General features: G+C 37.5%; 1 protein-coding gene across 3 annotated transcripts in view; it reads left to right on the top strand.

Moving 5' to 3' along the window:
* CYB5R4 (cytochrome b5 reductase 4) overlaps positions 1–15,822 on the top strand; it is an 82,180-nt gene that overhangs the window by 20,399 nt on the left and 45,959 nt on the right. For all 3 annotated transcript variants that reach the window (XM_045804499.2, XM_045804494.2, XM_087856909.1), the window contains exons 3-4: positions 3,912–4,012; positions 7,830–7,911. In XM_045804499.2, the coding sequence (XP_045660455.1) occupies positions 3,912–4,012; positions 7,830–7,911 (183 nt within the window). The remainder of the gene's footprint in view (positions 1–3,911; positions 4,013–7,829; positions 7,912–15,822) is intronic.

The following is a 15,822-nucleotide window of genomic DNA, read 5'->3' as shown; positions in this document are numbered from 1 at the left end:
TGGTGACTCAGCGCTGGGGAGGATGGTAGGTATGCTACCTGAAGAAGGTTTCTGCGTATTGTTAAATCATAGTATCTGTCGTGTGGTCAGTGACCCCCGTACAGGGACTCACGTTTCTCACAATATCAACATCAAAAACTCAAAGACGCTTTCTCCTTTTTAAAAAAGAAAGGAGTCTCCTTTTGTTTGTTTCTTTTTAATACTTTTTAAGATCAGATAATGCAACCAGTGTTACCAGTGTCTCTTTTTAGCCTTGGCTTCCAGGAAGTTTAGGATGACATTTCATGCTCAGTCCTAGTAACATTTTTAGTGGGGTTAGGCCACTGGCATATTTGCTTTTCTTTTGCACGTTTCGTTGTGGGTTTTTAAAATTTTTACACACAAACAAACATTTTGTTCTAGGATGCCTTAGGCTTTAGCAGTAGCAGTTCGGGTTTAAGTTACAACAGATATAAAAATTATATGTGAAAAACTAGGGGCAGCATTTACCAAGATGGGGAAGAGTTCTTTCTGTGTAAAATGACAACATTAGTTTTTAGATATAAAAATGATATTGATCCTTGAACGTAGCCTTTATATGAGCAGTGAGCTCCTAGCCTATCAAGCAGATGCTGGATGATCGTCTTGTCTGTAGATCTTGACCCTGTACTGGGTCAGAAATCAGACTAGAAATTGCCTTTAGAGTTCTCCTCGTCGTCAGACTCTATCACTCTGTGATTGAATTGGCAGTATAAGTTTCTGATGATACAGAGCACTAAGTGGTCGTTTTAAAGTGAGTAATTTTTATTCTGAGAACTTGTTTGAGAGCTCAGAGTTCCAAACATATAACACAAGAGATAATTTCATGAGAAACACTAGAATAGGTACCAGTACGTTGCCTAAAGAACTCAGTGTAGCTGTTGTTCTGAATGTGTGCTTTCCGTTGCACTGTAGCTTGGCCAGGATGAAGCTAAAAAAGGTACCCCTGAATATCATTAGGGTGTTTAAAAGTGATGTCTTAAACATTAGAGTAGATGTTCCTAATAAAACTGTTGTATTTTAATTTTAATAAGTTGTTCTTTTTTATCTATTTTTTTTCCAGTACAGTGAGATATAGTTGACATATAACACTCTGTCCCAGGACCCTGGGATCATGACCTGAGCTGAAGGCAGACGCTTAACTGACTGAGCCACCAGATGCCCCTAACTTGCTCGTCTTGACAGTACTCAGTCAATCCTTATATCTACTCCTGGTTAGAGTTTTCAAAAGTACAAAACAAAAAATAAAATATCAGCATAAAGGAGGGGATGAGTAGATAAGATGGATGGCTGGGTGGATGGATAGATAGATTGATCGATCAGTCGATAGATATTCTCCCTGACTCCCCCTCTGCAACTGAAGGTGACCCACGTAAATGATCTAAAAGCCCCTGTTGGGCTGTGACCAGAGGATCCTGGTCACAGCAGTTTTGTACCATTCAGGACTGATGTTTTATGAACCTCTTCCTGCCCATTTTTGTTTTTAACATCATTATTAGGATTTAGGTTTTGCAGAATTCGTTAATAGCCTAGCATTGAGTTGAGATTATGTCTGTGGGTCCCTAAATACCATGTATTTATATTTGACGGGCAATCTGTTGTACACATCTGCCATATTGTGCAACTAGAGCTATAGGAAGAAGTTGATTGTGTCATTGCAGAACTTAGAAAATTGCAAGCAAAATTAGTTTCAAAAACCAGGTGGTCAGAATCCACGGGGGGCTAGAGGCTTGTAAGTGAGAGATTGCTGTCTGAACAGCACGTATAGTACAAATAGAACACAATCGAGCATGAAAGAAAAGCATAAAGTTAGGTTCTCTGTGTTTGTTTTCTTCTGCCACATTCAAGTTTTAGTTGTTAGGAAATGCATTTGAAGAGGAAAAAGGAAGGAGATAACATAGAGGAAGAAAAAGAGAGAAGAAAGCCTCTGCACCAGAGGAAAAGCATTGTTGGTTTTGGAAGCTGGGTTATGTTTCATAAGTAACAAGCTACTCACACTGCCAAGTGTGGTTGGATCTAACAGTTCTTGGACTGAGACGCTAACGCTCTCAGTTCCTTACAGTGAGGGATTTTATAGGCATTCCTAGTTTTGTCCATTTGAAGAGCATGGAAGCTGTTCAGGTCTGGGGTGACAATATGAGAGGATAAGGGTCAATCTATAGGGCTGAGAGGTCGAAGAGAACACATGTGGGATGTTTGAGGCTTTATATGCTGATTGTGGATAGCTGGCAAAGCTCCTATTTATCTTTCTGCCAGTTGCCGAAACATATGAAATTCCATCACAGAAGGTTCATGATTGTTGTTGTCAGTTTCATGTTCTTGAGAAACTCTAGTCAAGGTTTGGTTGCAGAGAAAGTTTGGAATTCCAAGTAAGGCGTTCTGTCTTAAAAAAAAAAAATCTATTGGGAATAACTCTGATCTTAATCATTACATCTGGCATTTGTGGTCTGTGGATTTTAAGAATTAAACAATAGGAAAAACCCCTTCCAAATTTGGTAGAGAAGGTGGATAGGGAAGAAGAAAGGAGGGAACTCCACCAGTTGTTTGCGGTTTTTTTTCAGACTTCTTTGGAGGACTGCTAAAAGAGAGATCTTGTGAATTTACTTCTTTTTGTTGCCTAAATTGCTTTTAAGCCATCTTAGAAAGAAATCTATCTGGTTGGTTATTCTCTAAAATTAAACTTGTGGAAAAACTATAGTACCTTTTTGGGCCTGAAATCCAGTCTCTTCTTTCCTCCCAAGATTATCCTATAGGATGAAAATTTTAAGTTACCTAAAGTTATTTAAATTCATGGAAGTCATAGCATAAAGAGGGACTAGTCCTGGATATAAGAAAACCAGTTGATCTCATTGTACTCTTGAGGTGTCTTCAGGGCTGGATTTGTCTACTGTCTAGTTTTCAAGTAGAGGATTAAAAAGCAGCTCATTTCCTTGGGAAGGCTAATCATTGAGCAAATTTTCCTCCATTTGTTTTTCCCTATTTCTTTTTTTTTTAAGATAAAGATATATTTAAATATATGAACAGGTGAGATAAAGGTTTGGAGAAGATAAAAGGATTATTAAGATCTAAACAATAATCTTTGTTCCTTGGCCAACTGCAGAGAAGGATCGTGCTTGCTTTCTCAGAGCATGCCTCAGTGGCCCAGTCACACTGGTTTGCCCAGCGGTCGCTGAGATGATCAGACACGTGGGTGACAGTTAGATTCTTCTTCATTAAATTCTCCTAGCAGGGCAGTAGAAGATGATGGAGGAGAGAGAGAGAAAGAGAAGTTTTAAAAATTATAAGCAGTGATTCATTATTTCTTTGTGTTAGGAGGCAGTTCTCTCTAGGTATTTCAAATACCTGCACTTCTTAGAAGCAGAAACACTGCCTGTCTTTGTTCTGAACAGTCTTTTCAGGGATGCTGGCATAGTAAACAACCTCGGGTAGTAGAACTGTTTGGTATAATAAAGATAATGTCTCCCCTCCAGAACAAAGGGCATGTGTACTTCCTGCCCATTATAAAAGATTCGACTTTCCTAAACTTGGACTTCCCCTCCTGTCATACAGCACTTTAGTGCACAGGTATTATCTGGCCCTCTTTGCATAGGTCTGTAGGAATTGGGGTACGGGGAACTCATGCAAATGCTGATATCGTGGCTACTGCTAGTGATGTGAGTACTAAATTAGCCTTTTTGTCTGACATTGTCTGCCCAGGACCCATGAAACTGGCAGGCTAACTTGTTAGCTTGCTAGTCTGGTAAAATCTTAAATTCTTTATGTACTTAATACTTTGAAATGATAATGATTTGTTAAATAGGATGTATTTGAAAAGATTTATTGAAACTTACATTTCTAGTTTGTACAACTTTTAAGAAGCTCATCTAGAATATTATTTCCCCTTGTTTTGATAGGGCTTGTTTATAATGTCAGCCCATATATGGAGTATCATCCTGGTGGAGAAGATGAACTAATGAAAGCTGCAGGATCTGATGGCACTGACCTCTTTGATCAGGTGAGGTGGTGAAGGTAATCATAGTATTACAGTGGAAAAGTTCTCTTAGATTTAGCCATGTGATAGTTGTAGAAAAAAAAGAAAATAGTTGCACAAATTTCACATTTGTTGGCTTGAATTTTGACATGTAGGAAGATGCTCGTAAGTAACAACTGTTTAATTTCCCTTCGAATTATTTTACTCTAATTCTAGAGATGGTTTCAAATCTGTATCTGGGCATCTGCTCTTAAGTGCTTGCTGTCTCCTCTCCTGGCAGCTGTTTACTCGGTTTTGATTGATTTTCATGATGATGAGGGTTGGGTTATGGGAGGCAGTAGCAATTAGAAGAAAGAACAAGACGCTTAAGCTTCTGTGTGCTTATTAGTTTTTTCTCCTTTGGGGAATGTTAAATAACCGGCCTGTCTTGGTATACTGAATCTGCATATGATGTAGAAAGTTTAGATGATTAATGAATAGAAAATTTATTTTTCCTAGAGTGGTAGCAGAGATTCTATATGTATATTTCAGAAGATACTTGTATTAGTCATCTTTCCCCTTTTATTTCCGCTTACATTTACTAAAAACAAACATTAGCTCTTATACTATTTAAAAGTTACATAGAGTATGTGAACTACTATCAATAGGCTGAACCATTATTTTGAAACAACAGTCTTGAGAAAAATAGAAATTTGCCTTTGTCTCACATACACTTTATTTTGTATTTTAGTGATGATGATCCATGTTGTGGTACTGGGATTTTACCATTTGAGATACTGGAATGAGATCGGGTTATTTTTAGAGTTGACTTCTTCTTTTTTTTTTTTTTTTTTAAGATTATTTATCAGAGACAGAGAGCACACACGAGTGAGTAGAGGGGCAGAGGGAGAGAATCCTCAGGGAGACTCCGTGCTGAGCAGCTCAGTCTCACAAACCTGGGATCAGACCTGAGCTGAAACCAAGAGTTGGATGCTCAACCGACTGAGCCACCCAGGCGCCCCGAGTTGACTCCTGAACAAATATAATTTGGTTTCTGTTCCTCCTACCTTCTCAGCTATTTTAGGATTTATTTTTTGACCAGGTTGCCGGAAATACAGTTTGTTTTATATTTAAATGGACTGAGGTGCATCTGCTTGAACAGCAGAATCCCATTTGCCGTTAATGTTCTTTGTGGATTGGAGGAAAGTTGTGTTTGGCCACTGGTCATAATAGCATTCTCCTTGGAAGTTCTTATTGCTGATTTAAGGCAAATTCCCATTGTCATTTGGAATTTGTTATTGTCTAGCAATGCAAGCTAAATAGAAAAGTTTGGAAACATTTGTGTGAAAAATTGCCATACTTTTTTCTTATATCTGTTCTGTAACTTCCTGATGCTAAATGTACTCTTCCTCAAGAAGAGTTTCCAGTAAAATCTAGTCCTGTTTGTATTCCTCAGTGTTGTGAGGTTATATGGACCTTATTTTAGCAAATCTTAATTTAAGCTTTGGAGAAGTCACAAGAATTCTTTAGCAGTTTAAACGGTACGTTAGTTACCAGATTGCTGCATTCCCCTTGGCTTTAATAGGCCCAGTGATGTTTATTTAAGACTTTTACTTACCACAGAAGTAAACAACTGTATATTCTAGAAACTGTGGGGAAGCTTCTTGTATCTTTAAATATTTGAGAATTTATTCAGGGCTAGTATTTAATTTGTACAAAGAATATTAAATAATCTTTTCACTGTCAGATTTCTGTCTCTACTTTGGCTTCTGACCTCCTGTTTTTTATTTCCAGACACCTGATGGGCAATTTGATTACCCATTGGCACTTCAGTTCATTTTGCCTTCAAATAATATCAATTCATCTTCTTCCCTTTTATTCCTCCTCTGTTTCCTATTTCTGCTAATGGGGACCTGAAGCCACATGAGAATCTTTGCCTTCCTCATTGTGCACCAGTATCCAGCACTGGTGAAATCCCGAGGTGCTGTCTTTAAACATTACATCCTTTTCTGTCTTCCTGCTGCCTTAGATGAAGTCATGATCACCTTCTCTGGTCCTGCTATTTTAATACTATCCTGATACCTTTGCCTTCAGTACCAATGTAAATAACATGACAGCGGGATGAGTATTGTTCAAGACAGTCATCTCAGCATCTTGTTCTGCAGCTCTTCAGATGCACACCGTTGACAGTGGGATAAATCAAAAGTCCCTGGTGTGGACTTTGAGGCCTTAAAATACTGTTATTAAGACAAATATTCTCAACATGCATTTTGCTTTGAGCAAATCACTAGTTCCATGATAAACAAACCTCATACTTTTGCCTCCTTGAATATCTTACTCCTTCATTTATCTATTAAAATTCTACCCAACACTATAGCCCCAGGGATAGTGCTCTACATGTCATTGGATGGTCCTTAAATATTTGATAAATGTAATTTACCAATTTCTATTAATAAATGAGTGCTCATTTATAATTACACATTATGTATTTGCTATTTACGTATATATTTATTTACTTAGGAACATACACAAAGATTCTCATGTCAGTATTATTTGACCTGATTTATTTTACTGATGATCTAATGTTTCATGGAATAATAAATTATTATATAATATATTAATAATAATTATTAATATTAATAATTATGATTATTATAGTAATATAATATATAATATAATAATAGAATAGAATAATATAATTATATTAGGAATGATATATTTTCCTTTACTGGTCTTTTACAATTGGACATCTAGATTATTTCCAATATTTTGCTAATATAAATAGTGCTATGATGAATATCCTGATACCTGCATCTTTGTGTATATGTGAATATTTTCTCAGGTAAATTCACGAATTACTCAGTGAAAGAGCAGCATATTTTTAGGCTTTTATGTATATTGAGAAGGTGTCCTCCAGAGGGTATTTAAATTTAATTCCCACCATTGAGTCTGGCAACAAATACTGTCAGTTGTTTTCCTTGAAGTGATAGTCTCAGTCTGTTCATTTTCAAAAAAATGTCTGTCAGATACCCAAGTCTGAATAACCAGTTTCTCAGTCTTTTTTTTTTTTTCTTCTACATATAAACAGCCTTCTGAGACAAAAGATCAGTTCAATTTGCAAATCAAATAATCACATAGGTATTTTTCCTCAAGGTGACCATCTTACTTTGCAGCAGAAATGTTTTGAGAACTTCTTTTGTGACCAAGACCTATACTCAAGCATTAAGATTTAAGAAAATTAATCATTTCTTCTACTTCATGAAAGATAGTCTTCTTTTTTTTTTTTTTTTAAAGTAGGCTCCACATGCAGTGTGGAGCCCAGTGCGGGGCTTGAACTTATGACCCTGAGGTGAATACCTGAGCCGAGATCAAGAGTCGGACGCTCAACCGACTGGGCCCCCCAGGCGCCCCTTCATGAAGGATATTCTTAAATGAAACCAATCTCCCCTACCCCTATGGGTATGTGATGGTGAAGAACGTAAAGATTGAAACCTCTGGCTTGACTTGTGCCAACATGTAAGCAGTTTCACCCCCAACTGCTTTTTCCACATCAGTGCAAGTGTCAACACCAATGAAAAAGGCAAATAACATCTCAGTATTATTATGAAACTAATTGAGACCTCATGGATATCTGAAAGGGTGTCAAGAACCTCCAGAGGTCTGTAGACAACACTTAGAGAACATTGTTCTAAAGAATTCCTATGTCTGCTGCCTTCTTGTTGCTCTCTTATTGGCTAATTGAATCTGTTTCTTAAGTTTTTTCAGAGCAGTATAAGAATGGTTAGTTTTGCTGCAAATAAAATTAGAGCATCTCATGGAGTTAGAGTCATGTTGCTTTTCTTGCATTTATATCTCGTGCCAGGTTCATCGCTGGGTCAATTATGAGTCCATGCTGAAGGAATGCCTGGTTGGCAGGATGGCCATTAAGCCTGCTGCTCCTAAAGGTGAGCGGTGCCGGTGCTAACCTGGCGGTGACGTGGGACACACGTGTACTTTTTTTTACTTAGGTTTCAACAGATAGATTTAAATAAATCACTGTATTGTTCGTATTTTTCACTGGCCTCTTGGTCTAGCCACTGTAAAGATTTTACTTTAACTCTTTAGAATGAAGCAATGACTTTACCCTAAAATTTTGACATGTTTTGAGGGAACACTCGTAGTGTGAGGAATGAGCACTGTGGAAGTGAAACAACCTTATTTACTCCTTATATAGTTTGCATTAGTCTTGTATTCTGTTATTATATAAATTAGAACATTTGAGTAGAGTTTGACTTTCAGACTAGTTTTTTAGAATTTCGCTTTTTGAATGTGCAGTACATTCACATGACTCAAAAATCAGAAAATACAACAAGTTACACAGTGAAATTTTTCCTCCCAGCTTTGTCTCCCATTTGCCTTGAACCTTGTCCCTCCTTTAGTTTGGAAAACCCATGTTCTGATTTTAAGCTCCTTTTAAAATACACCAATTTCTTCCCCTTACCTCGTGACCTGACTCTATAATCTGTATAGTGTTGGAGATCACCTCTTTACGTCCTAAGCTTCTTTCAGAAGAGCACCCCCTGAAAATTTTAGACATGCAATAGGAATAGCAGAATTGTCTTGCTTAATTCTTTACTATGGAAGAAATGCTAGTCATTTCTTTTGAATAACTCCTGACTTTGACACTCAAATTAGGAATAAATTGGCTTGTTTGACCTGAGTCTTCTGTTTATTAGTTCAGTGAGTTTTGTAATTCAAGGCCTGTTTCCAGAGGCCTTCATCAGCAGTGTGGAAACAGTACAGGCATACCTAGACTTGAACCCTAGCTCCATGGCCTATTGGCTGTGCCTTCTTTGGGCCAGTTTCTGCCTCTGAGCCTCAGTTTTAATCTGTACAATGATACATAGGGCTAAGAATTAACATGAGTAAAGTTCCTTTCAGTGTGACTGTAATAGATGCTCAAAAGGATTATTTTTTTTCCTCTTATTGTTACAGAACAAAAAAGCAGTGTGTGTATATACCAAAAGCATACTAGTCTGATCTTTAGGGTGTGGAAATTCTTGTAAACCTGTTCCCTTTGTAAACCAATTCCTTTTCTCCTTTTAATTGACTCCTAAGTTCACTGATTTACTGCCAGCAGGAGACATGATAGTAACTAAAGTTTCTAAATGACTACTTTTACCTCGTCCTGACTGTTATCTCATTTATATAACCTGATACTAGCGGTCCTGTGTTCTTCTGTGTTACCATTCAGGGTAATCAGAAAGCGTGGCAGGCTCCTTAGGCTTTTAGTCCATAGGAGACATGAAGTTTATAAAAGGCTTTTCTGGTTTCCTTCCTCCTCCCTGGAAATGAAAGACAGATCATCCTCAAAATGCTTCACCAAGTACAACAAACACCATTTAAAATAAGCAGATTAGTTCAAAAGGAAATCTCCCCAGATTTTTTAGGTGCTCAGCAAACATGACCTCCCTGAACCCTCATGATGACATTAGGATGTTTCATTCTTAAACCCATTTTACTGCTGAGGAGAAACTCTCAGATCTGTTCACTGATGCCAGAGAACGTAACAGCTTATGAGTGGCAGAGATGCGATTTGAACCCATGTTGATGTCTATGAAACTTGTACTCTTTCTGTATCAGGCCTCAGTATCAGGGCTGGGGACAGTGTTAAAAAGGAGTTTGTAGAGTAGAGTTTGACTTCCAGACTAGTTTTTTAGAATTTCACTTTTTGAATGTACAATACATTCATATGACTCAAAAATCAGAATACAACAAGTTATACAGTGAAATTTTTTTCAGGTATTTCCCCATACAAAAAGGGTAAGTAGAAGCAGCAATCCAGGGTGACAAGCTTCCTCTGTTTCCCTCCAGCAATTATCTAAATATTAGGAACTTAAGAGCCACATTGGAATTTTAATGGTCATACGGGATGGGAGACCAGATCGTGGGTCTGTAAAGGCTGGGAGTTGGAACTGAGATCGCTGCCTATGGCTTGGACTCTTGAAGGGTCTATATGATCAGTGAAATGGGAAGTCTTAAAAAAATCTCTCCAACAACAAGGGAGATGTCAGGTTCTCTTGTTTGCCCTGACCTTGTTTATGCGGTGATGGGGGAGAGGAAAGAGAGACTTCCTCTGAGACTTCGTAATCACAGCCCTGACTACATAAGAGTTGGGAATTCAAATATATTCCACCTATGTGGTCTCAGAAACCTCAAACCAAAAAATAAAATGGCCTCTCGTTAGTGGTCTCCCAGGCTGTGTGGCAGAGGTATATACAAAATTTTAATGGTGAAACACACTTTCAACCTAAAGCCCTCAAAATTCCCACAGGCACACATCAGATAATTATTAGTACACAATAAAAAATTAGACAACATGAGGAAGTGGGTTAGCAGAAATGAGCAGATTTTCACCCCTAGGACTTCATTATTCATATATAGAATAAAAATAATTATACTTGAACTATATTTCAAAGAATTATATTTAAAAGAATGCATTAGTAACAAGTAAAAAGCAAGATTAAAAATAATCATGTTGAATTAAAGAAAAATAAAAACAAATAGAACCTCTAGAAATGAAAAATAGAGCTGGTGAAAACTACATAGCACAAATAGCCAGAGAGTTTAGACACAGCAACAGAGCTCAGTGAACTGCAAGATTGGGCAGTAGAAATTATATAGAATGTGGCACAGAGAAACAAAAGGGTAGAAATATAGTCATGAGACGTGGGGGATCTGACACTTGTAATCAGATTTCCAGAAGTCGTGGTGAGAAAGAGGAAGAGGCAACATCTGAAGGGATAGTGGCTAAGAATTTTCCAGAGTTGATGTCATAAATCCTCAAATTCAGCTCGTTCAGCAATTCCAAACAAGATAAATAAAAAGAAATCCATGCGTAGACTATAGTAAAACTGCAGAACGCTAAAGACAGTGAGAGGATTCGGAAACAGCCAAGAGAGACAGATGCAGCAACAAACCAGTGTGTGCTGTATGGACAGCTAACTCATGGGATTTAGGAGCTGTTACAGCCTATTTACTAGAACAGCAGTAGAAACCAGAGAACAACAGAACAGTATCTTAAAAATGCTGAGAGAAAATAATTGGCAGCTTAAAATCCTTCAGTGTAACAATGAGGATGAAATACAGGTAGTTAAGACTAGGAAGAAAAATAAAACAACAACCACAAAACCAAAATCAGGAGGGTTTGACGGGTCTAGGAAACAGGCTTTCTAATTAAATTCTAATCATAAAGAAGTGAAACTGTAGTGAGTGTTCCCTCTCCCCCGCTCCTCCCGGCTCAGGGGTGCAAACACATTTCTTACCCACAATGAGATGTGGAGTCAACTATTATGTATTCATAAATTAAAAGTTTCCTTCTTAACATGGTCCCCAGCCCTGTACTGAGGCCACAGAGGATCTACAGAAAGAGTACAAGTTTCATAGACATCAACATGGGTTCAAATCGCATCTCTGCCACTCATAAGCTGTTACGTTCTCTGGCATCAGTGAGCAGATCTGAGAGTTTCTCCTCAGCAGTACAATGGGTTTAAGAATGAAACATCCTAATGTCATCATGAGGGTTCAGGGAGGTCATGTTTGCTGAGCACCTAGCACTTGAGAAACTGCCAACCGATAGATGGTGGAGATGGTTAGAGGTTGCTGCCGTTGTAGCTCCCTTCACCCCTGCACTCCTGCAGGACTGAGGCTGCCCACATCTATTCTTTCTTGTATCTCTACAGTTATTAGGTATAAACTAGCATGCACTGGTGTGTTTTACCTGAAAGATGGCTCTGTTTCTGTGAAAAAGCGTTATCATTCTTATTGCCATGGCATGTGAGAGGATGGTTGTTAATCTGTGTTTTTCGCTGTAAAGCCTTTTTGGAGTATTCGTGTTTTGCTGGAGCGAGGCCAGTAGCGGGTAGTGATGAGACAACTTGCAAAGCATTAGGAAGCAAAGACAGGAATTTCACAAATCAGAAAGGTGCTGACTGCAAGTAAGGGGATCGGGTTTTTTGTTTTTTGTTTTTTGTTTTTTTTTTTTTTTTGCTTTTTTTTTAACAATAGAGACTTAGGATCTGGCAGGATACAGTCTGAACTCCAGGCTAACCAGCAGGAGTAGAGCATATGAAAAGGGACAGAGTAAGCAGAAAGACCTAACATGTCAGAAATAAGGAATGTTCATGATAATTAAGGTGAAGTACCATTTTAACATAAATACCACTTGGGCCTTTCATCTTTAGAGGGATTGTCACTGAACTCAGCTGGCCTTATTCATGGAAACTACTAGAATGGGGTAACTATAGTTGTCCAAACTGGGGCAGTTCTGAGTATGCAAGGAGGCTCTCTTAGTAATTGTGCTGGGACGACGGGATAAACTGTTACTCTGGCAAACCAGAGCATGTTAGAACTCCGCAATTAGAACTTCTAGATGAGATGGGAACAGAGGATGAAAAGAAATGAAGTAGGAATAGAGAATGAAACCAGAGATGAAGTGGGGACAGTAGGTGAAGAGAGACTATTGCCGGCATGAGGATTTGTGGGACGAGACGGGGAGACAGGGGCTGCACCAAAGAGGAATTTTATGCATGGGCTTCTTTCAATACAAGATCCCTGGCACCCTCTTTTAGGTAGGTGGCCTGCCAGACCCCAAAGCAAGGGAATCCAAAATCCAAGCATTTTATGGGCATCCCTACAGTTGGGCAGTTCTGGAAGGATAGTTTTCAGTTTATCTGGTGGTTTCTAGTGTGGCAGTGGCGAAATGCATGGGTGTCTAGGAAGAAAACAGGAGCTAACTGCATCAGAATATAAAGCATAATACTAGTGGGGGCGCCTGAGTGTCTCAATTGGTTAAGCATCTGCCTTCGGCTCAGGTCATGATCCCAGGGTCCTGGGATTGAGCCCCGCATCGGGCTCAGCAGGGAACCTGCTTCTACCTCTCTCTCCCTCTCCCTCTCATGAATAAATAAATAAAATCTTTTTTAAAAACCCAAACATAATACTAGTGGATCCTTATCAAGCAAAGAATTAAGTGTTTTTTTTAATAATCCTTTGTTTAAAAAGCATGATGGTTTATATTGTGCTTGAGAAAGATATCAGTAATGAATAAAAGGAGAAACTTTGCTTGAAAGGTAAAGCTTCAGTTCTTGGTTACTTATTTATGGGAACACTTCATTCTCTGGCAAAGATGAAAAATGTTCTTGCTTTTTGCCCTTATTTTAATCCTTTGCTGTCATTATTGTAGGCACACACCACCTGTGGCTGTTGAATGCTAGAATGTGCCTCCTCCACATATAGATGTGTTAAAAGTGTAAAATAGTGCATTTCAAGACTTAGTTGAAAAAAAGAATGTAAAACGTCTCATAAATTTTATGTTGATTACATGTTGAAATGATAATGTTCTGGATATATTATATTAAGTAAGAATATATTATTAAAATTAATTTAACCTGTTCCTTTTTATTTTGTTAGTGTGGTTATTAGAAAATTTAAAATTATGCTTGTGGCTTGCATTATATTTCTTTTGGGCAGCACTGTTCTAGACCATAAGTGTACTTTAAAAAATTTTAATGAAAGTCATATTTTAAAAATAGTCATATTTTCCAATGGCATAGGGCAGCGTCAGAAATGTTTCTTCTTAATTTCTCATTACTTTATCATAGTTTCTAATACTTTATGTTTTTCATTTTCACACCCACTCACTCAAGTAGTTACTGACTATAAAGCACCCGATACCATAGATCAGTAGACTACTTAAAAATGAAAGAGGATTTAGAAGCTGTTCTAACACCTTCACTTTAAAAGTGAAGATACTATATGTGACCTAATTGGAATTTTCCCCCCTCCCATCCCCCCTTTTTGTAAACTAACTGGAATTTCAATAAAAACTTAAAAATTGTTTTTTTAAAATTTTAAATAAAAATGAAAGTGAAGATACTGAGATTTATATGTATATGTACCTTATTTAAAGGCTGTAGTTACTCAACTGGATAATCCTGCCTAAAAGAACTCATGGATGCTTCCTTTTGTAAGGCAGAGAATCACTTTATAAAAGTTACCCAGTTTTGCTTCTTTCTTTCTTTCTCTTTCTTTCTTTCTTTCTTTCTTTCTTTCTTTCTTTCTTTCTCTTTCTCTCTTTCTCCCATTCATTCATTCATTCATTCATTCATTCATTATAAATGCCAGTATTTGTATATGCCAAAATCAACAGGGGTTGATTTTGCTCCTGAAGGGAGCAATGTCTGGAGACACTTTGGTTGTCACAACTAAACCAGGTGCTGCTGCATCCTAGCGGGTAGAGGAGAGGATGGTGATGCCCCTGAATACCCTACAGTGCATAGGATAGAACCCCGCAATCGAATTATCCAGCCCAAAATTATCCAACCCAAAATCCAGAGGGTTTCTGAAATGAGAAGATGAGGTTTGTAGCTCCATGATAAATGTAAAACATTCAGATGTAAGTGCTCAGCATTTGTCTTCCCAGAAAGCTTTTCTTCAGGGCCTTGTGGCAAATGCCTGCAGGTTTTCAAAAAGATAGCTAAAATATTACCTCCTCAATGGAGTCCTTTCAAATTCCTTCCAAGCAGAGATACCCTCCTCTGTGTTTCTATACCTAACCTTCTACATACCTCTTTTAAAGTGTTATCGTATTGTATGTATTCAAATGAATGTATCAACGTTTTATTTTTAATTGTTTAATTTATTTGAATAAATAATGCATTCACATGATTCAGGTATGAGTAGTGCTCTTGTCATACTTCTGTCTCCCATCTACTTGTTTCCCTGCCCATACATACACAAAAGTAACCACGTTACTACTTTCACTATGAATCTTTCCAAATTTATGGGTGATTCTAGTAATTCGGTAAGCAAACTGAATATATATTTGTATTTTCCTAACTTTTTATCAAAATGGTTTTATATTATACCAGTATCTCTATTAAGATGGTGATCAACAAATATTAAAAGAATGAGCATACTGGTAAAACAGAATTTTTCTTTCTTTACCCCAGGGGGGGGGTCCTCCGTGACTCCACTCAACAGGGGTAAACTAGATTGGGGTCACAATTAAAAATTCTCATCCACCCTCTTACCAAAAAAAGAGTAGAGTGCAGTCTATAAATTGTAGTGCTGTTTTTCAAAATGACTCTGATCTCTCCAGAAAACAGAGATTCTTACCAGAGTAATGCAGTTTAACCAACTAATGTTGTGAGAAAATAGAAATTCTTTTGGCCACGGATCCAACTAAATGAAGGAATTAATTATCCAGACAGAATTTCAGATTTCTTGTCAGTCTCATGTGACTAAGATGATTCAGATGTAAATATGCTTAATAATACAAAATAGTCTCATTTCTGTGTCTCAGTTTTTAAAAGAGTTGCAAAAGACTAGTAGAATTCTTTTTAAACGTAATTTAGATTATTTAAGTAGAAGATTTCTTCCTACTGGTACTTTTTGTATATTAAAAAAAAGACTCAGGAAAAAATTACTTATTTAGTAGGATCCAGAAAGTTCTGACAGGTTCAATCAATTCACATCAGGCAGAAAGTAAGTCATGTAAGATAAATGTACATTTTCCCCTAGAAACAAATTAACTGGGGCGATTTTTCAAAATCTGTGATCCTCTTAGATAAAAACAAATTGTTTTACTTGACGAATGAAATTCCTCAAACTGCCAACTATGTGGTGCACTGCAAATAGACTTAATTTACTTATATCTGCGAGTTTGTTGTTTGTTCTAAGATAAAACAATCACAACTGCAGTAGGAAAGACTGATGACGCCCACTGATGAAAGAAAGTGACGAGCAGGGACGTCGGCGATCCCTTGCAAACTGTAATGGCGAGTCTTTTACTTGGCACGTGATAAACAAAGCTC

Source organism: Ursus americanus, chromosome 29, assembly GCF_024610735.1.
Source record: "Ursus americanus isolate L20-20 chromosome 29, mUrsAme1.1.p, whole genome shotgun sequence".
NCBI classification, from domain to species: Eukaryota; Metazoa; Chordata; class Mammalia; order Carnivora; family Ursidae; genus Ursus; species Ursus americanus.
Note: the sequence above shows the minus strand (reverse complement) of the source record. Positions and strands in the feature narration are given on the sequence as shown.